Source organism: Idiotropiscis lumnitzeri, chromosome 15, assembly GCF_059441095.1.
Source record: "Idiotropiscis lumnitzeri isolate Australia: NSW breed Sydney's pygmy pipehorse chromosome 15, RoL_Ilum_1.0, whole genome shotgun sequence".
NCBI classification, from domain to species: domain Eukaryota; kingdom Metazoa; phylum Chordata; class Actinopteri; order Syngnathiformes; family Syngnathidae; genus Idiotropiscis; species Idiotropiscis lumnitzeri.
This window is the reverse complement of record NC_142405.1, coordinates 872,230-899,767: the sequence shown is the minus strand read 5'-3', so window position 1 is coordinate 899,767 and position 27,538 is coordinate 872,230. Positions and strand designations below refer to the sequence as shown.

Below are 27,538 nucleotides of genomic sequence, written 5' to 3'. Positions count from 1 at the left end.
AAGTGGCGTCATTGCTTCAATTGGGAGTCCAATCAGATTGGGATCTGGTTTGTGTTCTCACTGGACACTTTTCCCTTTCAAAAAGAAGGCAATGAGGACACACTTGAGGGGGGTGAGACACAAGCGTGACAATATTTGACAATAATAGCCCAGACGAAAGTGTCAGCTGCATCGGCTCATACACAATAAAAATGATGTCCAGCTCGCAGGATTCTCAAAGGCGGGGGTTTTCAAACTTTTTGGCTCCAGGGGACACTTTTTTTTTTTTTACATGGACCCGCTCATGTCCCTATCATCAAGTCAACATAACTTGTCAGCTGTAGAATACGTTGTAAAATGAAATCGGTCCTGAATACATGAAAGAAATGTCAAAGGGTTCAGAGGTCAATTAGTGGAACCCAAAGGTCAAAGCTAATATGATGCATCAGCACTCAGCTGTTATCATACCTGTCAACATCGGCCAGTAGCAGATTTCCCTTATAAATCAACCAAAAACCTTACAAACACCACGCGACGCATGTGCACTCGCGACAAATCAGACATTATCATCATTATATATATATCTATATATAGATATATATATATACACACATATATATATATATAGATATATACATATATATCTATATATATATACATATATATACATCCATATACATATATATCCATACATATATATATATATACACCCACATATATATATATATATATATATATATATGTATATACATATATATATTATATATATACACACACACACACATATATATTAATTTTAACATTTCCTGCTTATATAAATATAATGAATATATATATATATATATATATATATATATATATATACACACACACACACATATATATATATATATTAATTTTAACATTTCCTGCTTATATAAATATAACGAATATATATATATATATATACATATATACATACATATATATAATAAATAATTCATTATATTTATATAAGCAGGAAATGTTAAAATTAATTAGGAAAAAATGCCAAGATGTTAAACACGTGTTTATACTACTAATAAAAAAAATTACCTTAGCTGTCTGTGAATCCGGGAACATAACTTTCACCAATTCACTAAAGTGGTCCGCAGCCGCGAATGGGATGGATGTTGTGCTCCGCAAGGAAATGGCTCAAGAGGATTTCGGCGTTTGTAGTTTTGTGGGATGACGATGGATTGGCGGTAGAGACGAAGTGCTTTGTCAACGGGTTGTGTGTTTTGCTTCTCGCCACATTCTCCACGTGTGCGGCAGTTTTAAAATGGCTCTTCTAATCATAGAATCCACTCGCAGCAACTTTCATGTCTTTCTTGCAAGGAACACAGAACGAAAATTGAGGCCCCTTTGTTGAGGATTAAATTTTTCGTTTCTTATTTGGCGGGTCGCCCATACTTGCTTGCTTGCTTCGACTTTTTTTTTTAATGAATGTTTCTTCGATTACGACGCTAACACAAGCGGAAATGCAGACGGTTAACTGCGCATGCGCACGTCGTGCTTTCGCACATGTGGCCGTTCCACCCACAGGAAGTGAAGGGTCAGCAGCTTCCTGTCTTCTCAAAAGCCTACGTGAACTTCGATTTTTTTTAAAAATGATTTTTTTTGCCCGTACAAAAGTCGGTACACGGCGTACATGATTTGAAATGATAAAAAAAAACGTACAAAATACGGGGAAAATGTATAAGTTGCCAGGTCTGTGTTATGCTGATGATGGCAACCGAAGTGAAAATGATTTTAAATCCAGGTTTAAAAAAACGAAACCGATGAGAAAGAACTTTTAGTGGATTTCGGTCATGAATTTTGTTCTTGCGCAGTATAATCGTTTATTTTAAGGTGGAACGATTCGATTCGGTTCGATTCAACGAGATTCCGATTCAACTGCACATGCTACGGCTCAGCTGGAGAAGTACGATTCAATGAGTTTCTTCTATCGTGGCATTTATTTCAAAGACCGTATATATATGTATGTATATATATTAGGGGTATAAAAAGGTATTTTGCATATATATATAAATCTTATCATAAACTAATTTCTGATCATTATTGTTTGTTCCGCCTATGGGCACGTGGGTGTCTTCGCCCCCCCCCCCGCCCCCCCAACACACACACACATTCACACTGCTTTTTTTTTTTTAAATGGCATTGCAGGCTGTGTCAAGTGTTTTTCTTCAGTACATGCTGTGGGCCGCGAAAAAAAAAAATCACAGTGGATCGGACTGCGCTAGGCTAATGAGGGGGTCCTTGCAAAAATGTCTCCCCTGTAAGGAATTCCCAGACCCAAAAGGTTTAGGAACCCCCGCTTAAGGCACTGTCGGTTTTTCAGTCTGCTCTGTACACCGCGCTAAATCCAGACCGAGGGCTTTCCCTCCCCTGATTTGCCGCTGCTGCTGTTGCTGCTGCTGCCACCGCCGCTGCTTCCGCCTCCCTTGCCGTGCTTGAGTCTGTGCTTGCGCTCCTTGTGAGGCTGAGTCTGGATAATGTTGCTCTGGGGTTTGTCGTCCTGGCTGTCGGCGAGCCGCTCGTCCGAGCGGTGCTGCTGACTGTACGCCTGAATGGCGGCCTCCAGCTGCTCGTGGGCCTGCTGGATCATGTCCTTGTTGAGGGTCACGCGGGCCTCGCCCCCTGTGGGGAAGTTGTCTTCGTTGCTGCCAAACTGTTGCTGCTCCTCCTGCGCGATGTTTGCCCGGTTCTGCTTGCACGCCATCTTGGCGTTGCTCAGGTCGGTGTAGGGCATCTGCTCCGGTTTCACCACAATGTTGTAACCGGGCGGCGCCGACGGAGTGTTCCAGGAGAAAGGGTAGCCCACGTAGTCGGCGGGCCCGTCGCCGCCCACGTCGCCTTCGGAACCCGCCTCGGCTCCGGCGCCCCCCACCGAGCCCTCGCCGCCCACGTTGGCGCCCAGCAGGCCCAGCTGGTACTCGTCGTCCGGAGGCGGGCAGCGCCGACGGCGGAGAATGTCGCAGATGGAGCCGACGCCCAAGTGGAGCATCTCCCAGACGTTGAGCGTCAGGCACAGGACGGTGACGCCGTACATGATGCGCAGGAAGATGGTTTTCTCCGTGGGCCGGGAGACGAAGCAGTCCACGCTGTGCGGGCACGGCTTCCCCGAACACACAAAGACGGGCATCACGCGGAAGCCGTACAGCAAGTACTGACCCGTGAGGAAGCCCGCCTCCAGCAGCGTGCGGCTCACCAGTTGCAGAACGTACACTCGCATGAGTCCCTCGTCTCGGATGCGCGTGCGGCCGTCGTGCCGGATCTTGGGCCTGGGCGTGGGTTGCAGCGGATCGCGAGGCCTTTTGGGAGGCTCGATCTCGGGAACCTCGTAGATCATGGGGTCGTCCTCGCGATCCTCCTCGGTCTCCTCGATGCCCCGGTGCTGCCGCGCCCCGAAGCAGATCTTCCGGGGCTTCCGGTGCGTGTACCCGCCCGCTCCGGTGGTTCTCACCGCGGCGGCGCCAACTCCTCCCTTGGCTTCGTCCAGTCGTGCAATCTTGTTGACCGCGTAGCCCATGTACATGAGGGACGGCATGGCCACCAGGATGATCTGGAAGACCCAAAAGCGGACGTGCGAGAGCGGGGCGAAGGCGTCGTAGCAGACGTTCTCGCAGCCCGGCTGCCCTGAGTTGCACACAAACTTGCTCTGCTCGTCGTAGTAGATGGACTCGCCGCCGACGGCCGTGAGGACGATGCGGAAGACGATGAGCACGGTGAGCCACAGCTTCCCCACGAAGGTGGAGTGGTTGTGGATCTCCTCCAGCAGCCGCGTGAGGAAGCTCCAGCTCATGGTGTCGCTGGACAGTGGGGCAGACAGTGTCCCTCTCTCACCTGCTCACAGACTCTGAGGGCGGCAGAAAAAAACCACGAGAGCGTGAGTGCAAAAAACATTTCAAAAGCACCTATTCGTTTTTCCAGCCCGATTGTCATTTTGTGGTCAGAGGAGAGTCGGCGTCTCTCCCGGCTGAACAAATCCCGGACGGGTTACCAGTCGTCACAAGACCGACACCCGACGTTTCTTACGGGGAAGGAAACCTTGCTACGGCGACCAAAAAGACATTTTGGAAGCAGCCATTTCATTGGTCAAATCGTTTCATCTGGTTTAAGACACCGGTCTCCAACTCAAAGCCCGGGGGCCAAATCTGGCTTGGCAGATTATTTCATCTTTCTTGCTTTGATTTGTTATTTTCATTTTGGCAGAAAGACCAATGGCAATTTTCTTCACTTTTAACCGACATCCCAAGAAATTTACGACTGACCAAACCCGTTTTCAGCATACAGAAAACACGAGGAAGGAAACCTGAACAACTTCCCCGCTCGGAGAGGTTTGGAGGTGATGTCATGAAAAGCAGAGTTCCCCCACACGGAAACGTTTCTTTGATCTGTTGCTCCTTGCAGCATAAACACGACGCGCCGAGAGCGCCGTGTCACGTTGAGGCTGCTGTCAAGTTACTTCTTAAAGGAAATTAAACGCTGCCGGAAAGAGGATATCGGTATTAAAAAATACGAAGCAACAAGGAGACCAAATCATCCAAATGGGGAATTTCCAACCACCACACACACACGCACACTTTGTAACTTTTCTTGGAGGAAATAAATCCTCTTAGCGAGCCGTCATGTGCATGAGGTGTTCTCGGCGTTGCTTTCGTTTGAGAGGAAAGTGTGATTGCGCTTCGTGGCGCTCTTGTGAGCGAGACGTGTCGAAAGAGCGAGACACGTCGACCATGTGGGTTACTCTCGATCCGAAGCGGCCGCATCGGCGGGTGCTCGACGTAAACCATCAAACCTGTATTAAAAGCCGACGGCCCCCTCGGGACGGCTTTGGAGGGCCAAATGATGACAGCACCGCAAGACTTTTTTTTTTTTTCCCCCAAAAGCGCTCGGTTTATTGTCAGCGGCGATGCCGAGAAAATCCCAGACTGATTGAAAAAGGGCTTCCAGGGTCTGCATCCTTAGCCAGCAGGTTGGGAGCTTAACGAGGCATTCAAGTAGGAAATATACTCGTCGGTGCTCACAAAAGTTTGACCTAAAAAAAAAAAAAAATGGAGGACGGCAAGGAACTAACGTCAGTTTCAATTTGGATTTGCATGATGCAGCTGTAATTCCACTGTGGACCACTAGATGGTAGCAGACTATTTTTCTTTGACAAAGCAAATTTGAAAGTAGAAGAATGAAAAAAGGACGAAATTCTGGTGTTTGCTTAAAATTAATGAATGTCCAAATCTCTTCAATCCTGCTTTTTATGCCGACAGTGAGCCCGTTTTAGCATCTTTGAGTTTGCTTGCTTCAGGTATTTCTATATTGCATTTATGGCGACGGAAGTCTGGAACTCAACTGGCGTGATGGAGGCAAGCGTGTAAGTGAGTCCGAAAGATGAAATATTCATTTTTCATCGAGGATAAAGTATATATCTTGCGAGTCTTGTTATATTACGTCTACATGTGTTGCTTCCATTCCATTTCCATTCGTATATCCGTAACCGAAAAGGTTCTTTGCATTGTTTGTTAGCATTAAGCTAAGCGAGCTGTCCTAAAAGAAGATTATGAGGCTTTTTTAAAAACACAAGTTTGTTTCGTTTGACATTAAACGTCAACTGTGAGTGGCAACAAACAGCCTCCTCTTTTTTTTTAATGAATTATTCATCATTAGACATCAATTCTTGCAGTTTCCAAGCCCGAGGTCAGAAACGTCTCACTTTTTTGGGGAATGCAGCGCGAGCCGAAGCGCTCCGTCTTCCAGCCCGGACGGAGGAGGAGGCGCTGAGCGAATGTTTTTCAAGAATGCTGGCGACGGTAGCGTGTGCATCCATCACCGTGACCGTATAAGGACACGGCCGGGACACCGCTGGAAGGAACATGTCAGGAATCGTTTACGTGTGCGCACCCCCGGCTCGCGCTGTGAGGACACGCTACAAGTTGTGCGTTGTGACACGCACACGCACACACACACACACGGTGAGTCCATACCGGTCCGTCATTGTCTTTACATAACGTTGCGTTGTCCCTTTTAGTGCAGGCCGCAAAAAGGTTAAACGGCTCTTTTGATGCGCCGCGTCACGTGGATACAAAGTGACTGTTTGGAACGACGTGGAATGGCAGGCAATTGTCGCTTTGATGTGTTTCAAATGGCCGCATTTTCAAATTATGCAAATCTTTTCACTTTTGAAACAGTGACAGGCACGGCGGGTGATTTCTTCCAAACCTAATCTGTGGCATTCAAACACATTCTCCTGCAAGGTCACAATTTTCTTCTCAGCCATAAAAATGAATTGTCCGGTGTTCGCCGTTCAAAATGAGCCCGCCTTGTTGTCGAAAGGTAATGTCGCCCGCTCTCGCTCTCAATTACTTCCACCGTGTTCCTTTGAAGAAGAATTCCAATAGAAATTCGGTGTTGTATTTGAGAGATTTTTTTTTTCCAAAATAAAATGAGTGCCTCAGCTCGGTAGAGGTTGGCAAACGCGGCCCGAGACGACGACGTCAGTCAACTTGGAGGTGTCGTAGCAGCTCCCGACCAAAGGAGGCGCTGCATCCATTTCCGGTCGCCCGCCGTTCGCAATGCTTCATACGACCTGGCACTTGGCTTTCACATCCTATTTGCATCTGCGGGAGCTCGTGGGGGCCGTCAGAGGCTAAACAAGCTGACTCAGCACGTCACGTTAGCGGCGGCGTGAGTCAGCAACGCCAAAGACACAAAACAACAACGTGAACATCAATTTGCTTGATATTGAGTCGCAGGCTTCGGATGCGCGCACAGGTTGTCGCCAGGTCAACGTGGCGGCGAGGAGGTCCGGGACTGACTCACCACGACGAGGAGAGTGCGAGGGGGTCGGGGGGAGTGGGGGTTGCTCATGGCACATTCAACAGTCGGCCGTTTGTTTTGTTCGGGATGTAACCAAAACCACGTGACAGGTTTGGCGCTGACTTTGTGAAGATTTGTTCAAAGTACAAAGTTTCATTTTGGGAGGTTCGGGTCCGCTCGCATTGGGGCCGAGTGTGGCAGTGAGACGGAGTTGTGGTGAGAAAATGGTGAGAAAAACTCATTTCAATCACATGATTAGTTTGGATTTATTTAAAAGACGCAAATGCATTTTTCAATTTCAAAAAATATTTTTATGAAATGAGTTTCAAAGTGAGCCCAAAAAAAAATCTTTGCAGAGTTAAATATGGCATCTGCCTGCCAGGCTGCATTTCATGCAGATGTATGTGCATACATCTGCGCGCTGCGGTTATGAAAAGACGGGCGGCTGAGGGGCAGCGCGGATAATAAAAGCGCTGCAAATGGTTTTTAAAAAACTCTAATGAGACCATGTCAGGCGAACGGCTTCATTAGCCTCCGCTTGAACTTGACTTGGGCATGAAAAAAGCACATTTGACAAAATGATGTTTAATAAGCTATGAGGGAAAACAATTTGTTCATTTTCAAATGCGTTCATGTTCACTTCCTGTTCGCTTATTTGCTTGTTTTTTTTTGTTCTTCCGGTGCGTTATTATTAAACTTACAAAGACGAGGCGGCGCAGAATATTATCAACTTAATGGACTCGAGCACATGGGAGTCGATTTATGACGATGATGTCGTCTTTTCAAATTGGCAGAGTGATGAAGGTAAACCTCAAGCGGCAATGAGGGAAACATTTTTTTTTTTCAAAGTCTGAAGATGGAGTCATCTGTCATGTGGCTAAATCACAATCATAATCTCATAAAAGTGTCACATCAAAAGAGGAAGAAGATGAAGAAGCGTGTCGTTGCAAGGAGCAGCAGCGGTTTTGTCGGAAGAACGCGCCGATGAATATTTACGGCGCACTGGTGATTGATTATTAGGTCTTAAATGAATTGGACCAAAGAGAATGATGACATCTGCACTACAGCGTCACGACAGTGCCATAGTGCGTACTTTATCAAAAAGGCTGTCCTTACCAGGGGGGGGGGGGGGGGAGGCATATACACACATATATTAAAAAATGGTATCGTGGTTAAAGGAAAGTGTTAAGGGTAGAAAAGTTCAACAATGCACTTTTTCAGCCAAACATCAACATCAGCCAGACTGCACAAATCAAGTTGAACTGCTTCAAGTTGGTCAGGGGAAAAAAAAAAGCATCCACAGAGCCGACAAACATCTCAGCTCGGAACACTATTCATTTTCCCCCCTTCCAAGTGAGCGCAAACATGTGCAAAGGGTTGAAGTTCTCTGCGCTGATCATGATTAGACATCCATTAAGCCTCATCAGCTGAATGTGCAAAAAAAAAGAAAAAGAAAAAAAAAAGGGGTGATGGCGGGATGGCCGTGATGAAAGCACAAACAAACGGCAAATTCCAAAGCAACGAGCTGCCCCGCCGTTGGGGGCGTGTACAATGAAAAACGTGTGCGTCCTTTTTCTCAGAGATGGAGACGGCGCACGTGTGCGTGTTAAGAAAGTCAAAGTTGCCTCATTAACGCTGTCCAAAGGCAAAGTGCCTCCATATGTTGCGGGGGGGGGGGGGCAGCATCTGTGCCTTGGACTTCACGAGACACGACATGAAAAGTTCTCCATGAGCTACAAGAAGAAGCAAAGCAGTATATACTCACTTGCTCCCTTCTTCCTCCTCACCCCCCCACCATCTTTCATCCGTCACCCCGAAGCAACGATCCGTCCGTTTGTGGCGCGCCCGGCCGAGTGCGAGCTTGTGCGGCGGGATGAGAAGGAGGCAGAGCATTTTGTGGCGCTTCACAATGGACCCTCTCTTACCCTCATCATCCCGTTGCAAAGTGGGTCACGGCTGGGGGGGGCGAAGACGAGATGGGCGAGGGTGAGGGCGGCTGGCTTTTGCTTTGGCACAGCGTCAAATGGAGGCCAAATACAAACGTCAGATCTTAACGTTTTGGAATAAAAGTGGCAAGTATAAAGCGGCAAAGTAAAAAAAAAAAAAGATCAGTTGCCAATGAGGGTGGCCTATGGATGCCCCCCCCCCCCCACCTCGGTGGATGCCCGTTGGCCCTCGCCCTATGCATGCCCCTGCACATCACTCCGCCGTCCACCTCAAAAGGTTCAATGGGCAGCAAAACGCATGGCAACTAGAAAAATAATCGTTTCCTTCTAAATGAAAGGAAATCATCTGTTGCAGCCCCCCCAAAACATTTTTTAAGGAGAAAAATGTCACTCCATATCATACACGATATAACAGAATAATACAATCAATAATTTGATCAAATAATATTAGTTTGGATCTCAAAATTTTGCTCGCAAGTCAAAGCAAAAATTTCCCCACTAATGTTGCATTATCCTAATATTGGTCACTCGTATCTCAAGGCACCACTGCACCGGACCGCAAATTCTTTTGGACGTAGCTTTTTGCGTTTTGCGATTCCCGCAAAAAGAGTCAAGTCAGGACACCAGTTGGAAAATTCTCCACAAAAGGCCCATCTTCACTTGAATGCTTTATGTCAAGCGTCTAGTCCAGTGAGTGCTAACCCATAATCCCCCTCTTCACTTGCAACACCCCCCCCACACGCTCCTCCAGCGCTAATCATGCAGAGCCGCCAACAATAAGCGATGTTCGTTTGATTTGCTTTAAATCCACTCACTCGTGCTGGTGGCTCAAATTAGGGCTGCGCGCTATCTCCGCCCGGCTCCTTATTTCCGTCATTCTCACATCGCGGCCCGGCCAATCGTCTTTAACTTCATCTGGTGTCACTCAAAGTCCACAGGCGCCGACACGTGTTGGAGCAATTTGCGGGGGACTTCCATCCGTGTGAAGTTGATGAAGATGATTTCCGTCTCACATTTGACATTTGGGAATCGTCGCTCGTGCGCTAATAACCTCCGATAATCCGATGGCCTCGGCTCCTTTTGATGCGACGTCGATTCAATCTGCTTTAGCGGCCCGCTGTGATGCCGGCTTCATTTGCAGCCAGTCATCAAAGACTTGCTAATCACATTTCAAATGTTTTCAATTTTAAATCTCGATTGACAATTTGGCCACCGTTCTGACTTCGTTCAGCGCCATCAATGCTGCGCGTCTTTTAAATAAAAAAGTTTTGCATTTTGACTTTGCGGCCACTGCAGCGCAAATCCAATTTCTCGCTCCGACTCGTCGGATCTCAAAGTTCACCGCAAGTTTTCCCCGCGGAAGAACTGTTGCGCTCCGCCAGGCTGCAGCCAAACGTTTTTTTTAATTTGTATTTGATTTCTAGGTTTTAAAATGAAAGATGAGATATTATGTTCAATATTCATATTTTTAATATCACGAGTAATCCTGCAAGCCTGCCTTGCCTTGGGTTGTTTTTATTGTGGAGACCAGATGAACAGAGAATGTCCTTTGTGGAGCTAGCCAGCTAGCTAGCTAGCTAGTTTGCTATCTAGCTAGCTAGCTAGCTATCATAACGTTTTGTATTTTTGGAAGGGAAAGCTGGGACAGATGAATTTGAATGAATGAATAAATAAAAGACGACGCAATCACAGAACAAATTAAAGTCATATTTCAAGGCGGCGCTCATCTTGTCGTAACACCCCCAGTCGCCATGGTAACGAGAGGCCATACTGAGCCTCCCGCTCCAAACAAGAGTTCAGCATGGATAATTGTAAGTAATCCTTAATCTTTGCTATTTTAAAAAACGCACAGCACAGATACAGAATATTACTCAAATAACGTTTTCAATCGTCCGAGGAATGGGAGGTGTGTCGCCTTCAAGGACCTGCTGAATGTTGGATTTTACAATACATTCCGCTTACTGATGGATGCAAAAGAAAATTTAAAAAAATCTGGTGAAAGTGCAACCGACGAGGTTTCATTGACCGCGTCACTTAATATGACACGAGCAGCTCTGTGCACACTCAAACTCATTCTTTGCACAAAAGCGTTTATCTTGTCAGCAATTTTCTTTTCAGGCTTTCAAGCGCTTTTGAAGTTTAAAGTGAGGTCGACCGACGTTCACGCTCCACACGTCCACACTCACCATCGGCTCACCTGCACTATCTGATTTATTTATTTATTTTTAATCGTGGAGAAGAACGCTGACTCCATATTGGAAACCAGCAACTGATCCTGTTCAGCTCATTTCTAATATTTTGATCATGTATTAAAATCCCGGTAAAGTGAAAATAAATAGCAACAATCTTGCCTAAAAAAAAAACAAAAAAAAAAATATATTTGTATGATGCTTCAAAACAGTGAGAAATTAAGCCGTTGTCTCCATTCTCAAATGCTGTGGGCGTGTCCGCAGAATGCGCTGAAACCACGCCCCACTCAACTGTCAGCTGTCGATCCACTATCGCCGTAACAACGAACTGAAAGATTGATGCTAGTTCACCAAGCTAGCGTCGCTTTTATAAAGTACAATTTAACGTGAAGTTGTTCCTAATATTTTGAACATTTGGCCATGTGCAACGTGAAGTGTCTTTACAATGAAAATGGAGAAGAATACACCCTTTTTGTACTTGCGTGTGTGCGTGTGTGTGTGCATGTGTGTGGGTGTGTGTTAGAGTGAGTCAGCATGAGACCTTCCGTGTCGTGTCTTGCGCAAAGTGCATGTGTGTCCGCATGTGCGGGAGCACCTTTGCCTTTGGTGACAGCTTTGGAGGGCACAAAGCGTGTGCGTGTGCGTGTGTGTGTCTTTTATTCCCATTCTTCCCATTCTGCAGTAAAGCGGAGTCGGTGTTTCCCTCGGCGCGTCTGACAGTTGGGCGCCCGAGGCCTCGGTTGCTGCTCAATATGGCCCACCTGGATGTGCACCGGCGCCCCGCCAGCCCGTTAGCGTGCTAATAATAGGCGGCCAATCACACGGAGGCTTCATTCACCTTGATGACTCGACACGGACGAGGATTAGCGGCGAGGACGAAATAATCCCAAATCTGCATAATTAGCACCTATCGCTGCGTATGCGGTGAAATGACATATGGGGGATTAAAGCGGGATTAGAGCGTGCATGTTGGAATTTGTACTGCGGCTGAGCATTTTCTTTTTTTTTTTTTTTTACGACACACCACATGTTTATTAGCCAGCTTGTTTTATGGTGCTGTGTTTATGCAAGCGTTAATTGTTGTAAACAGCAAACAATGGAAATGGGATTGCCGATAAAAAAAGTTGGGGGAGTTTATTTGGGCTGCGCTCTTGGAGATAACTCGCATTTTCTACTGGGAGTGTTTGCTAATGCTAAAAAAAAAACGAAACAAAAGTGCAGTCATGAACGAGAACGGTTATAGAGGAACACGCTGCATCTGAATGGACACATGTTTTATGGTCATTATGCCATCATATGAAAAAAAAATAATGACATTTGAGGAAAGCCGTTGTGAACTGGCTCTAAACTAACGTGTGTGCCATTATTATTATAATAGTTTGGGAATTTTCTTTTTTTTTTAAATTGAATTAATTTTGAGAACATTTTTTATTCTTAGTTTTTCAATTTTAGTTTTCATTTTTTGGTTAGTTTTCATGAACTAGAATAACCTTGGAGCGACTCAATGTGGGGTGTGGAAAAATATTTTTGACCTTGCCATCCGTTCAATTTGACCTTGGAAAATATCAACGCCTGGTTTGAAAATTAACTTTTGTTCACTGGCCTTTAAAAAAATATATCCCGGCAATTCCAATAAAAATTCATGTCATCAGGCCATCTGCATTTATTGTTGTTCCCGTAATTTGCATTGTCGTGCATTGCTTTGCGAGCGTGCATTCAAAATGCGAATGCAGACTTTGAATTATTCCTGCTGAACAGAAAAAAAAAAGATTGCGGTCAAATTGTGGTGCCTTCCAAAAATTCCCATTCCAGAAAGCAACGGGAGCTTGGCATGCTGCGTTCACGGACCGACCCCTCCCCCGGCACCCCGACCGTGTGTCAGCGAGAGACCTGACTAACCCATTTATGCAGCTGCATTTGCATCCCGGGAATTGAAGCGAAAGATTTAAATGGCATCAGTCTGGCTATTAAAGCAAAGCAAAGCAAAGCAAAGCAAAGCAAAGCAAAGCAAAGCCTCAGACAAACTGGGAGGAGCAGCTCACTCCGGCCGTGCACGTGCGCGCGCGGAGCAGCTGCAGCACGCCGCCTCGATCCGCACTGTGGGGGCCATTCTGCTGTCGAAAAGAGCCACGATGAGACATGATTTAGCGGATTGTGAGACAGGCGCGCACGTGCACACAATTGCGGAGTGGATTGAAAGGCGAGGCCACGCCCCCTCCCGTTCGACGCTCTAGACCAGGGGTGGGCAAACTTTTGGATTGGTGGGCCACAATGGCTTCTAAAATCTGACAGAGGGGCAGATGGATGGAGTGTTCTGGTAACCTCACCTCATCAGAGAAAAAAACAAACATTTAATTTGAAATGAAAATGAACAAAAGCATTATCTGTCTTTGACATGCCACAATATTTCGAAAATATTTATTAAAATTGTAATTTTTTTTTCTTTCTAGGGCGTGTCCAGAGGAGGTGCGAGGATGCGCCGCCATTGTCAGGATGTTCAAGGGGGCGCGTGGCTGGCAGAAAAAGTTTGTCTGGCGTGGAATCACGCACACACGCACACATCGCCACGTCTAATGAGACGAGCGAGTGCATCCACGGCCGGTTGGACGTCTCTTTGCTGCCATGAGACTCTCACGCAACATCCCATTCATGAGGCTCATCGCAACATCTGCTCGCGAGTAGAAACCACACACGAGCCCCCCTCTGGAGGGGGAGGGGTCTCCTCACTGTCCCCACCCCCAACCAATCCACTCCGGCTCCCGCTGCCGCTAACTGCCGCTCTGGCGTTCCCCAACCCCCAGCGCTTCCTCCTCGTTCCGGCCATCCATCAAGGATGCTTCGACACCTCGTATGCACTTCCTGTCACGGAGGCGAAATTACGTTTGGTGTCAGCCAGCGTTAGAGGTCGCGTATGCTCTCAGCCGCAAACCATAACTCCTGATTTTCAATATTGATATCCATATTGTCTATGAAGACGCTGTGTTTAGAAGCTTAGACGTTTGGATTGGGATTTTTTTTTCTCACTCCTTATCAGCTTCACAAGACTTCGGAAGGACTTTTCTCCTTGGCCTTGTTTGGCTTTGGGCCATTTCTGTGCATTGATTACAGGAGGGGGTGAAATTATGTCCAATTTGACTTGAAATTCAGGATGAATATTAATGTGGACTGTGGCCACAATGAAAATCTGTCACCCTTCTAGTCAGTGGTTGGATCGATGCGATTTAAGTATAGCGATATGAAGACAAATTAGCGTGAGGGACAACTTGTTCACGCATTGATATGCTTCTGGCTTCCTCTCTGCCAAATGATGACGACTCGGGCCAATAAAAGAAGGAGCGTCTTATGAATAAGAACAGAATAATAAAAGAAGTCACAAAACTGTCGGTTTCACGGTTCGAAATGGTAAACTATGAGCCAGCTTGGAATAATGACCCAAAAAGAAATCAGTCTTAAACTTCCATCACGTCGACTTCAACCCTATCGAGCATGCATTTCGCCTGCTAAAGAGAAAGAGGTCGTCACAAAGAAGCAAGCTTTGCCAAATTATTGGTGAACGGAACTGACCCGGCTTGAGATGATGACACAAGTGGAAGGTTACAATCTCCAGACTTCAACCCAATCGAGCATGCCTTTTACCTGCCCAAGAGGAAACTAAAAATAGGAGGAGGGTAAGACGCCAAAATAGGCAAAGAGATTGAGATGAAAGCTTGGCAGGGATTGCCATGGTTACGAAACTGAAATTTTAGACGGACTCTTCCAGGCCGGACCGAATGGTGCAACTTTTTAAGTGCCTCTAATAGCGGGCCGATTGAATCCATTTAACGTGATTGACAAATTGGAGTAATTGGACTGGAAAGCCCAATTGCAGACGCGACGTTACAAAAGCAGACCTGCGACATATTTAATCAAAGTTGTTAATAGAATATAAATCCCAGCAAGGTCCCCTCAGGGTTTAATAGAACAGCATTAATGAGTGACTGATTAACAGCCGCCTCATTAGAGCGGGCGGGCTCGGTCTTAGCACCTGACAATTCACGTTCAGAATAGCGCAACGTCCGGGGGCGCCCCAAGCTAGCGTGAAATTGGCACTTAGCGCACCGCTAATGTCTGGACGCGTATGGCGGCCGTGGCGATGAGTCAATCAATTAGACGCACGCGTGGCTTCCTGCGGAGATTAATTAGGATTGCGTAATGAAATGTGGCTCGCGCCCTGCGGCGGCGGCGACGCTATTTGCCGTAGACATCTTGGGAGGAACGACCGCTGACTTCCACATGTCAGATGGCGTCCTTCGTTGCCAGAAGGACGTCAAGGAGAAGACGACGAGCGGAGTTCATTTGGACATTACGTCAAAAGGAAGTGGAAGGAGAAGATAATGTACAGAAATGACTTACAAATCAAAGAATGTGAATTTTTTTTGTTACGTTTTATCCTTCAGTGGACAACATGGTGGTCACGCTAGTGTGTGTGTGTGTGTGTGTGTGTGTGCAGTCTAAGACAGACATTAGAATATATCGTACGGCAGACTCAGCTCCTCTCTTGGCTTCTCAGTACGGCAGTGATAATAGTCGTTTTTTTGCATGAACTGGCAAAACGAATATCCCGCAAAAAAACGGTTGTTGGCTCCCTCACACAAACAAAATCAAACCATTTTCTGGCCTTCCACACGAATCCCGGCCAAGCAGACAAAGCTGTGCGACGATTAACATTACACATGTCCTATTAAGGTTCTTTTTGTCGTCGACATGAATTCTTGATAATCTGCGGCTCCCAGAGGACGTGAATAATTCAGTGAACATAAACAGCGACGCCCACCGGGGTGTCTGCCGCTGCTGCCGCTGCCCCGCCCCGCCCACTCCCACTAAGTGATGCCGTTAGTAATTCACACCAACGCAGACACAGTCTCAGTGGGATGCGCGGCTTCGCGCAAACGTTCAGGCAAAGGCAGCCAAGAGCGGAAATAGACTTTTTCATTGAAAAAAAAAAAATAGGCATTGATTTTCTCATTTTCAGCCTTCAAAAATATTTTGCATTTGGCTGAAAATAATAGCTTCCTCGTCACTAATCCCCACTTTTCTCCAAATGTTATTTCAGTGCGCTGCAATGTTAGCGGTGGAGACTCAGCAGCTTGGATTTCATTTCAATTTTTCAATTAAAGAAGCATCCATTCATTCAAAACTGCAACTGGTGCATAAAAAGCAGGGCAAGTCTCTTTTGTGCTCCAAACATAAAAAGCAAACATGGCTTTCCTTCTCAAACGCTCCGTTCTGCGCCCCGAGCCGCCAGGTCACGATTCATTTCTCCGTCTCCGCTTCCTTTGCTGCAAATTGTAAACACAACAAGTGTGCCGGCGTGGCCCTGACCTTCTTTCGGCACTCACAAAAGCCACACGGCCACGACGGCTTGACGCCCAGCCAGCCTTGGGAGGACGAGGGAGGCGATTACGTTTGTCCTCAGACGCTTTTCATGAGCCGGTGGTCATCAGAGAGCTCACCTCGCTCACTCCAGAGGATAAAGAAGAGGACTCGGGCCAAGGTTTCTCTTCATGGTTGCTCTCACTTCTGCCTTTAAGCACTTGTATTAGTTTGGGCGCAATCAATCCCACAAATCTTGATTTTGTTTGGGGTTTTTTTTTTCCCACATGAACTTGATTTTCTTATACTCCAGCGATTATTTTTATTTTACTCTTGAAAAGATTTGAAAGAGGAAGTCAAGTTTAAAATTGTTTTTACAATTATATGTTCTCGTCGCCCCCAAACACGGCGCTCTGATTAATATTGAATTTGAATATGAATTTCAAATAGGAATTCAGTCGCAAAATCCACCTGCCTGAAAATGACATCACAGGGCTGAGCTTGCGAACGTCACATGACCAAACTCAGAAAACAGGGGGGCTGTGATGGCCGTTGGACTGCATTTTTTTTTCAAAACGATCTACTCCATCTTCCCAATGAAAACGCATTCAGTGATGTCTTAGTAATGAGCATTAGCCGCCAAGGCAAACCTTTGACCACGTGACACATCCGCGACTTCAAAGACGAACCTCGCCATCTTCTCCGTGAGTTATTTCCCAGAGACCCGCATCACCGTCGACTGCTTTCTTTTCGGACTCAAAAGAGATCAAAAGGCGAGCAGCCGGCGAGCGGGAAAAGATTAAAACGGCCGAGCAAAGTCGGCGCCAACATTAACAATTGATTCTGCGTCGCCGCCAAACTCGGCAGATGGCGAGCGAATGAAAACGGAAGCGAGCGATTGAATTTGAGAGCTCACGACGCACACTTAAGAAGGTTGCCGAAAGGAGGGCCGCCAAGGCTTCCAATATGTCACAGCCGACGCTCGCGGTGCAACTTTAATCATCGCTCTCACGTGACACATTTGCTGCGCCAAACAAAAAAGTCTTGGGCATCCAAGTACTGCGCGGCACTGACAAGCGTTTGAACGCAACACGACGTTGTTAGCATTAGCATCAAGCTAGCAGACTGAAAAGTGTAATATTCTCTTCAGTTTGACAAGAATTTTCGACAGCAAGTGTCAAAACATCTTAAAGCCTTTTTTGCTATTTGCGAAACTGGCACCACCGTTCTCCTAAAAGCGTGTTTAGAGCAAACGCCTCGTGAAATGCGCCTCGGCACGCTCTTGAGCCGCCACAGCCTGCTTTCGTTCGTTAGCCTGTTAGCTCGGAGTTTTACGGAGGGCGCAGAAAATTGATTCACACGAGGGAGGGCCGCAAAAAAAGAAATGAAATTGTAATTTAAAAAAATAATAATTAGCAAATAAATTGGAATCACCTGACAGTACAAACTAAATAGATGAAAAAATATGAATAAACGATAAAAATGAAAAAAAAAAATCAATGATGACATATCATCAGAGCGCATGGTGAATAAAAATTTTCGCCGAATTTTATCATTTGTCGCAGCGTGCGCCAGTCGATTGGGCAGAAAATTCATATGATCGAGCGAAATAAATGCCGACTTTTAGAACGAAGAAGTTAATAAAATTGGAATGCGGGTTGAGAGCAATCGGGTGGGGTGTTGCCAACCAGCGTTTTAGACATAAACACGCCCGCGTGAGTCAAGAGGGGTCCAAACAGGTTGGCCAAAACTGGAGCAAAGTCAATTTGCTCACGTTGAGCTTCGGAATAAAAAAAAAAAAAAAAAAGGCGCCTCATTGCATCACGCACGCACCACCAGGCCTGACACAACAATATGCAGAAAGAAGCTATTTGAAGTCAGGCCTTGAGCACGCAGATGTCAACTTCATCCGTTGCTCTTTTCTCTTGTTTTTTTTCGCTTTGTTTTCGTTGGCGCATAAATTCTCATATTATTATTCTTATGAGGCCGCCGGCTCGCACGAGAGCATCTGCGCGCCGGCGGCCCTTTTGCACTAGGGAGGGCCTCGGCTCGCATCGTCTTGACGCCTTGTGGCCACAGAAAAGCGCTCATGTATGAACGTTACTTTGTTTAGCCGTGACCGCGGGACAGAAAACAGAGGCCAAGACGAGGAGGAGACGGAGGAAGAGGAGGAGGGTTGTCCTGGGAGACGAGGCGCATGCCAATGATGTAACAGGCCGGAGACAAACGAAGCAAGCGGCGACTTGTCAAAGCAGCGCTTCAGTTTTTGCACTTTGGCTAGCGGCTCTGACGGGTTGCTAACGGATCACCGAACAACGGGATGCGATTTTTTGATAGCTTGAATCATTTGTCAGAGAAGGAATTTAAGTTCCAGCGTCCAAATATTTCTACAGTTCTCGAGACGCAAGATTCATAAATCATCTTTCCCCATTGAAATGAATGGGAATGCTTTTAATTGGTTCCAGCTTCCCAAATAAGTAGCACTCGATAATGGAAACTCAGAAAAAATCAGTTCAGGGGAGTGGCTAGAGGTAATGATTGAATGTTGTTATTGTTGTAAAGTGTTTAAAAATAGAAAGAAAAAAAAAACGGCAAAAATTGCCCGAAACAAATCTGCCCATTTTTTAGAATAGGCTGGTCAAAAATACACAACGATATGAAAACAAGGCAGGAAAAAGCCAGAAAGAAACTTGTTTGCATGCGCTTGCTCTTCAAGACGTCCTGCGTTTATTTCCATACAAAGACGAATAAACATACGAGGACGTCTGCTGTATATGGAATAAAAATAACCTCAGCGTACATTTGTGTGCGAGTGTGTCTTTGCTATTTTTAAGGGTGCAACCCCCCTTGGAGACGCTCCATTGAGTAGAATTAGCGAGACATGTAAAGAGCTGCCGGCATTTACAGTCACGCCGCACGTGCGGCCAATTAGAAAGCCCCCGCGCCGTCAACAGTCGGTGTTTACGTTGGGCTGAATGATGCCACGTGACCCAGAAATAGAGGTCGTGACCTTTCGGAGTGAGGAGAAGCAGAGGGGGGGAGGGGGGGCGTTGGATAGGGCGGCTCTGACACGGAGCTGATGAAATGGGAGTAATGTGTGCATTCGCTAGCAGTGACTCACGGCCGCACGAGCTGCAAAAACAGCCAAATTTTGTTCTCTCTCCGCATGGAAAGTCCACATTCCGTGCGTTTGTGCACTCAGTGTGCGGCTACTTTGGTGTGACTGTGTGCACCCACGTGTGTGCACCCCAACCCCCACCCTCACCCTTACCCTCGTGTGAGGCGACGCAGCGGCAAGGCGGTGACAAGGTGTCGGCCCCGCGGCCTTTGAACTCGACTGCTCGGCTCCGCCTGGAAGCTGACGGTGAGCGAGGGGGACGGCCGGGTAACTCCCGCCTCTGCTACACATGTGAACCAATCCGGTGGAAGCGCTTGTCGTCTGATGGGTGTCAGGCTCGCCATCCTCAAAACAGAATTAAATGTCTTAAAAGGAAAAGAACCATATTTGAGAATGCCACCAAATATGATTGATGCAGGAACAATAATAAGAGTTTCTGCAACATCATTTAATGCTGCCGCCCAATTCATTGTGTTGCTCCTTCTGGTGTGCCCGCCTTGGCCACCGGGAGGCACTATAACCCAGTCATGCAGACCAGAGAATAGTATTTGTTTTGTCATACTTGTCATTTGACAAAAGATATTTTTCACTGCCGCTATACATTGTTGGTTTCTCAACTTTGTACTGGCACTCCAATAAAATCACCAATCATGTAGTGGTATGTGTTTCAAGAAAGAAAAATAAAAGTACTAATCATTTGAATTTGCAAGTATTCCCAAGACGTCTCTTTTCCCCAGTCCCCTGAATGCACCATGAAAGCAACATGGCCAACGTATTGTTGCCATTTTGTAATGTGAAAATGTTGGCACTGAGTCATTGCTCTGACAATTTGACCTCCCGAGAACATTAAAACGGTGATAATTTGTGTTATGAGGACGTTAGAACGGGCGTAGAAATGTTACAAGCATCTTTAATGAGTGTTGTAGAATGATAGAATTCCCCTCAACATTTACCTTTGACAGTAACTTTGATTTATTTTTAAAGCAAAAAAAGACTCCACCTACGCCGTTTGAAAAGCATTCATCTGAAGATCATCACAATTATTTTGGATTGAGATTAGTGACTGAGTTCAAAGTGTTGTGCTTATTCAACATTTTTCACAGATTAGGAAAAAATGATGCCTTTGAGTATTATTATGTGACATGTCTGTATCTGTTCCAACAGCGTTGGTGTGTCGATCTTTGTCATTAGAAGGAATATCATCCCGGAATTCAATGCTAATTTTCATTTAGAGATTTTATGCATGCATTAGCAAGCAACGCGGCGCATTCAGGGAACGTGCACATCGTAGGAACTTGAACACACGCAGCTCACTGTTCGGCACGTTCATCGTTTTTCATTCATTATAATGTTTATGATTATGAAAAGCAATCAAATTTCGTTTAATGGCCCTACAGTAAACCCAAGTTACTGTGGCAAAAATCAAGCAAATCAAATCATTACTTGTCATAAATGAAGTCGTAAAATCTTGCACAATTCCCACATGAAATGCTGTCTGTGAGGCAAATAAAGTTCATTGTCGCCTAAACTCGACCCTGAATGAAAGCCCTCACTCACGCTCGCCTGTCACGTTGTGGTTCCGCCCCCCTCGAACCCCCCAAGGGGAAGTGGCGTAAGACCTGTCACCCCGCATCACGGCGATGGCCCGAGCCAGTATGTAAATGTGTCAGCGTGCGCCAACTCACGAGTTGGACATATCGCTTTGAATATGCATGCTCGACAATGACTGCAGCGTAAACGCGGGCTTCGCTGCATCTGGCGTGTGCGAGTGCAGCGTATGTACGTCTGAGTCCATCCCGCTACGTTACAGTGACATTCCCAGTGGGAAGGTGCCTGCCGCGCAACTGCTTTCATTTGCTACAATGCCCATTTGGCCTTGATGAGCCATGCCTAGGTGACACGCGCCCGCCTCATCTGCACGCACTCGGCATGAAACAGGAGTCAAGATGAACACGGGCTAGCTCAGGGTACGAGAGGTCCTGGATCGGAATTCCCGATGACCCTAAAAGTCTTCATTTAAGTTTCAACCTTCCATAAATTGTCAAGTGGAAGCTCTCAGCAAAAAGCAGCGAGAGATCTTCAGCCTCTTTTTTGTTCAAGGGGCCAACGCTGTTGAAATGAGCACGCGAGAGGACTTGTGGCTGTTGCTGGTCTCGAGAGGAGATGGGCAACTGGTGGCCTGTGGGCCTCAAGTGACCCGCGCGGCCCAAGATTCACAAATTACCCCAAAACTCGTGAAGAACGTTCCTCCACTACGGGGAATCGTCACACACTTACTATTTTGTGGCCGCGTGAATTTTTTTTCCTTATTTAAAAAAACGTTTTTGTGTGTTGTTGGAAGCGCAAACTCACATTTTTTACGCAAAACACATACTTGAGAATTATCAGTTTTTTTGTAAGAATTTGGGGGTTTACGAAACATAATTTTTCTGCACTCAATTTTCTCAATACATTTGGCCATCTTTTACAGACGGATTTTTACGATTCGCGGGCTGTCGATATTTAAAATGGCATTATTGACATTCACCGGGTTCGGGTGCGCATGATCCTGTGGGCCCCAAGTCGCCTTGATGAAAGATGAAAGTCAGCATATCATGTTCATACATACTTTCTATCTGGCTCGCGTTTCACCTCTGGAGTCATTGGTGGTCACGCTCAACCGGAGGACGACGTCATGACCAATTTAATAAGAAGAGAAGTGCCACCTGCTTTGAAGTGATGTCAGGACAACCCCCAGTCGCTTTCCTTTCACAACATTGCTCTGCTAATTTAACTCTTTTCAAACGACCGTGCCAGATTATTTGTTTATTCCAGAAATAGTCCTCACCGCGCAACCCAACTCCCTCTTTGAAACCAGATTTGTCAGATGCGGACTTTTTAAAAGTACAATCTTTATTTCTACGTTTTAACTTGGAGAAAACAAGCTCATTACATTTTATTTACCACTGTGGAATGAAGACATAAGACGCAAAAAAAAAAAAAAGAGGACAAGCGACTCGCAGTGAAGAGCCGAAAGCCACAACAAACGCTGACTTTCGGCCCCAAAAGTGAGCGCCTGTTTACAGCGTGACCTCTTCACGGCTGTTGAGGCGGTTAGCCGGCCAGAAGCGTGGAGCGAGCGCCATCCCCTCTGCTGCCGCTCTAATGTGGCGCGCAGCAACTGGCAAACCCGAAAAGGCAGAGCGACGCGCAGTCAGAGGGAATCCAGACTCGTTGGCAGGAATCTAAACGGCATTTCCCCTCAGCAAGTCGCACTCCGAGGATTAAGGCGGGCTGCCTGCGCACGTCTGCCAAAGCAGATATAAACATAATACCTTGATATTGCACATTGCTGGAAACGCGTGGAAAGTGCAGCAGCAGCACTGCGGGCGCACGGCCAACTGCTCCTCTAGGGGTGGCAGCGTCGTTAAATGCGTGACACTTTACGCTAACTTGCCCTTATTTTACCCTCCATTTTGACGGAAAACGAGCTGAAGTTCGCTTCCGAGGTTTCAAAATCAAAGGTGCGCTTGCGTGCAATTCTTTAGGAATATAGAGTTATATATTTTGAAATTAGGTGGTGAAAAAAAAAAGCCAAAAATATTTCCAGAAATGTAACATAGCTCACTAAATTTGTTTAGTACGATCAATTTGTTTGTTCCCTCCCGTCCACCCCCACCCCCACCCCCCAAAAAAAACATACAACAAAATTCCCTCCACGGCGTCTTCTAGGTTATCTATCCCGTTATTTCGTGGATGATTTTTGGTCGAGCTAACTCATATTTTTGCCTAACTCTCATTTATACTGCATGTAATTCCTTCATCGGCAACTAGATGGCAGTACACATTTAGATGTAGTTAGACTCTGTGTTAATCTGAAAGAAGCAGAACGAAACAGGATTGGTTAACTCTAAAAAAAATTTTTGGTGTTATCTGTCGCTCTTGCTTTCTCAAAATATTATATTTAAATGTTTTTGTCTTCTGTTAAAAAGTGTGTTTAAAGATTTGTTCTAAAACAAGGCCGGGAAATATTTCAAAAGGGGATTTCTGTATCACAAATGTCATTTTTAGTCGAGGTGGTCTAGAAAGTAATCCCTGCAATCGCTTCACTGTATTCTTGACGGTTTGGATTTTGAAAACAATTAAACTCCCGAAATGTTGAGAATTTTTTTTGGGAGGGATTGCTTGATTATTGTTCGACATCGATAAATGACGTTTATCCTCCTCCTCATCGTCATCGGAAGGAAAATTGACAACTTCCCCACCAAGTGCTGTGATTGGCGTGTAATTGACCCTCCCCTGACGGCACGTGACACTTTTCCAACTGCAAAGAAACAGGAAGCGTATTCAAAGCACCCGACGCTGGCGACGAGACGTCGTTGAAGCGTGTCATTGACTCTAAAAAGCCTCCTGCGGGCGTTGCGCTCGGCGGCCGCCATCACCGCCAAAGCCTGATTAATTGCATGTGAGGATCTTTTTCTTTTTCATCAATTACACCATCAATGTGATCCTTGCAATAAGGTGGGGGCATTTTTAGGGGCGCAAATTAAAATAGCAGATAGTAACATTCATGAAGGCATGACCCGCCCATACACACACTTTGCTCCATACGAGATTTTGTGGCCACTCGAAAAGGTTACAACTAAGTCTAAAGGGCCTTCAGCTTGACGAAGCTTCGTTAATTGCGCACCCGCCCCCCAAGAGTGTCATTCAGGCTTTTAACTAGCAGGAAAATAAAAGTCGGCTATTGATTCTCATAAATGGTCAAACATTTACAAGTCAGGATGGATGTTTTTTTTTTTCATATATCATATTTCGTCTAATTGCCTCTACTCAAATAGATGCCCAGCTCCAATTAAATGTTGGGAGCGTTTGAGTGTGCCCCAAACGCACAATCACACACACGCACACACACTCAGGCTGCAATTGAGGAGAGAGCTTGAACGGGAGCTCTTCTGGTTTCAGCTGTGGTGCCGCCACACACAATCTTGCCCTCATCGCTCTTTAGTGCAGGTGTCCAACATCCAACCCCCACCTCCCCCCTTCCCTTACCCTCGTCCTCCTCCCCCAATTGCTGGTGCACGAGTAGCACAAACATCACGCGACAGAGATGGAGCACTTTGAAGTAATGGTTAACACGACAAATAAGATGGAAGCGCGATGAAGATGAGCAGAGGTTCTGTATGCGCTCCATACTGGACAGTCAGTCCAAGTCTGTATGCTCTCCATGTTGTAATGGCGAGGGGGAGTGCGGCCATGATTTATTGGATGCTGAGTGGCATTGTGCATGCACTGTGGAGGTGTGTATGACGAGTGAAAGTATGTATCTGCTACATGCACTCAAAATGAGTCGAGGTATGTATGCTCTCCATACCTTATGGACATATGTAATGATGACTAGCGGCATATACAGCATGTACTCAATACTGTATATTAAGTGAAATGATGTATAAATAAAATAAAATAAAATATCACAAGTGGAGGTATGTATGCACTCCATGCCGCAATGGTGAGGGGCGATATCTGTTATCTGATGTATGCTCTCCGTGGTGATATGTTTGCGATCCATATCGTATGACGAGCCGTGCCATATAATGAGCAAGTGTATTGATGCAGTCGATGCATAATGATGAGCGGCGTTACAGTACGTATGCTCTCCATGCTGAACTGATGAGCGGAGGTACGTATGCGCTCGATGCCGAGGATGAACACATCACATCTATCCAGTATGTGAGCAGCGTAACGGTCCTGCTTTCTGGCCACAGGGCCAAATCCATCCCATTTTTGAAAAATATAATAAATAACGCTCATTTTGTACAGCATTGAGGAGGGAATCATCATATATGAGCTCACGGATCATAATTCAAAAGCATCCGGCGTGTCATCACGCTCAAGACTGCCAGGTGCAGGTCGCTTCCGCGCTTAACTGCCCTGAATGATGGTTGGGGGGGGCTATTCATAAACGAATGATGATATGATGCAGTTTTCATTCAGAATAAAGCTCAGGTACAACATTGGGGACGGCTCATGTGAGAGCCAAGACAAGATACATAAAGATAAAAAAAAAATAAATAAATAAATAAAATAAAAAAAAATTATATATGCAATCATAGTTTTAATTTAAAATATCTGAATTTTAAAGAATGTTTAATGCTGTGCTTGTTTGTTGCGCTGTCTGCATTATGCGAACATAGTCCTGCTAATATTTCAAACTACAATTATTTGCATTCGTAATTACTTTCAAGTTGCTGCGCCTCCACCAACGAAAGACTTCACACTTTTAAAAGCACGCATGTAAATAATTCATCTAATCCCTCGCAAATAAATTCAAGTTCAATGTTCAGATTTATCCAAACAACAACAAATATTTTCCCCTTATTTTACTCAGGCTGATGTGCAGTAGTCCCGATATTTTTAAAAGCACCATGAGTTTCTGATGTTTCACAAACGCTGACACATTTTCATGCATCATACGAAAAGACGCTTCAAAATATAATTGCACAAGAGGCAACCTTCAGGTGCATCGTTTTACATGAAAACGGTGAAAAGTGACATTTGGCTGAACGTCTGCCTGGCGCTGCTCGTGCACGAGCTCCAATTAAGACGCGCGTGCACAGCAGAAGAAGTCACCGGCATTCATGTGTGTAAATGTCACATGAAACGATTCCCCGTAGAAATTATTCATAGTATAAATTAAAAATCTGTCGTAAACATTCAAGCGTTCGTGTGAAAGGTCGCGTGCACGAGCATACTAACACACGTTCGGAACACAAAAATGGACTATGTAATAATAATTTTCTTCCAAAAATCTGAACAAGCATGGTTACATACCGCTGTGCGAGTCTGTGAAGATGCTTTAGGATTCAAGAAGAAGCCCGGGAGGAGGACGAGGTTTTTTTTTTTGGACTTGGCTTGGTCCAAAACTTGAAGATCTGCCGGACTTTCTCAGCTCGAGTCTTTAATTCTTATTGTTTCATGTTCTCCCCTCTCGTCCTTTTCCTCACAGCCTCTCTCTTCTTTTGTCCATGTCAGCCTTCGATTTACACAAAGTGGTCACTATGTGGTCTGCTGCGTAAAAGCGGCGCCACGATCCCCGCGGCTCCGGTCCGTCACGGCGGTGCCGGATGATGGTGATGATGTTCGGGTCATGTTGGCGCTTCTTCTTTTTTATTTATTTTTCAAAAAATGTTTGCTCCGGAGGAGGACCGACCCCCCTGCAGCGATTACAGCCGAAATGGGCGCTCACGAGTCGGTCACATGCTTCGATCAGGCTCGCTCACATGCTTGCCCCCGTATTGTCTTCGCGGCTGCACATCCTCCGTTGATCACCGACTCGCCGATCTGTTGATCACCGGAGAACAGCGCTCGGATCCCGGGGAGGTTCGGCCTGAGAGGCGGGGAGTGGTGGTCCTCGGTTTTGGAGGTTCCTCCGCGTGGGAGGACGGCGGCCGAACCCGTGTTCCGCTCTTGAGTGACAGCTGAGGAGGGTCGGGCGGTGGGGGTCGTTGGCATGCGCGCGCGTTTTAGTGAGAACGAGCATGGCGCGTGCGCATCTGTAACCGTGCGCGCTCCCGATAGGTCAGCATCTGTTTAATAAAGGAACAGAGACCAGGAAATTATTTGACCAGAAATAAACATTGAAGCAAGTGTGACATAGATTCGATAAAATAGACAGCCAAACAGAGGCATAGATCGATGTATCGTTTTCGGGGGATTTTGGCAAATGTGGGGAGGCTTAATTTTGTGGGCATTTTAAAGCTTTTCGGTTATCGTATTCATATTTAGGGAGATCTTTTCAGGTTTGGGGGATGTGGGGATATTCTGAGAGGGCCTTTAAAGTGAATTTTGTATTTTGTTTTAAATTGAAACATGATTGACTTGATTGGCCGAGACTAATTATTCGGGATTTGAGAGTTGCTGCAGGGGCCGGAAGTCACACTGACACATGGCGATAGTTTGACCTCAATTTATCACACTCACAGAACTAAACAGCACCAATCCAACACCAACTCACAGGACACATCATGAGGTGTACAACCAATTTCAATTGGAAAATTGGTTTTCATTTAAAAGTTGTGCGTGCAACCCAATTGAAACGTTCCACTTGAAAATGTCCTTGAATCATATCGCGCCCCATATATCAA

At 45.9% G+C, this 27,538-nt stretch overlaps 1 protein-coding gene across 1 annotated transcript; it reads right to left on the bottom strand.

The window, feature by feature from the left end:
- Positions 1 to 1,514: 1,514 nt before the first annotated feature.
- On the bottom strand, positions 1,515 to 26,974 carry gjc1 (gap junction protein gamma 1). The gene is made up of 2 exons (XM_088316270.1): positions 26,226 to 26,974; positions 1,515 to 3,856 (listed from the first exon to the last, which is right to left on the bottom strand). Exon 2 carries the CDS (start codon positions 3,800 to 3,802, stop codon positions 2,357 to 2,359), a length of 1,446 nt encoding a protein of 481 aa, XP_088172396.1. The 5' UTR covers positions 3,803 to 3,856; positions 26,226 to 26,974; the 3' UTR covers positions 1,515 to 2,356.
- Positions 26,975 to 27,538: the final 564 nt, after the last annotated feature.

Coding starts and splice junctions, on each gene's coding strand:
- gjc1 (XM_088316270.1), bottom strand. CDS start 3,802: ATGAGCTGGAGCTTCCTCACGCGGCTGCTGGAGGAGATCCACAACCAC.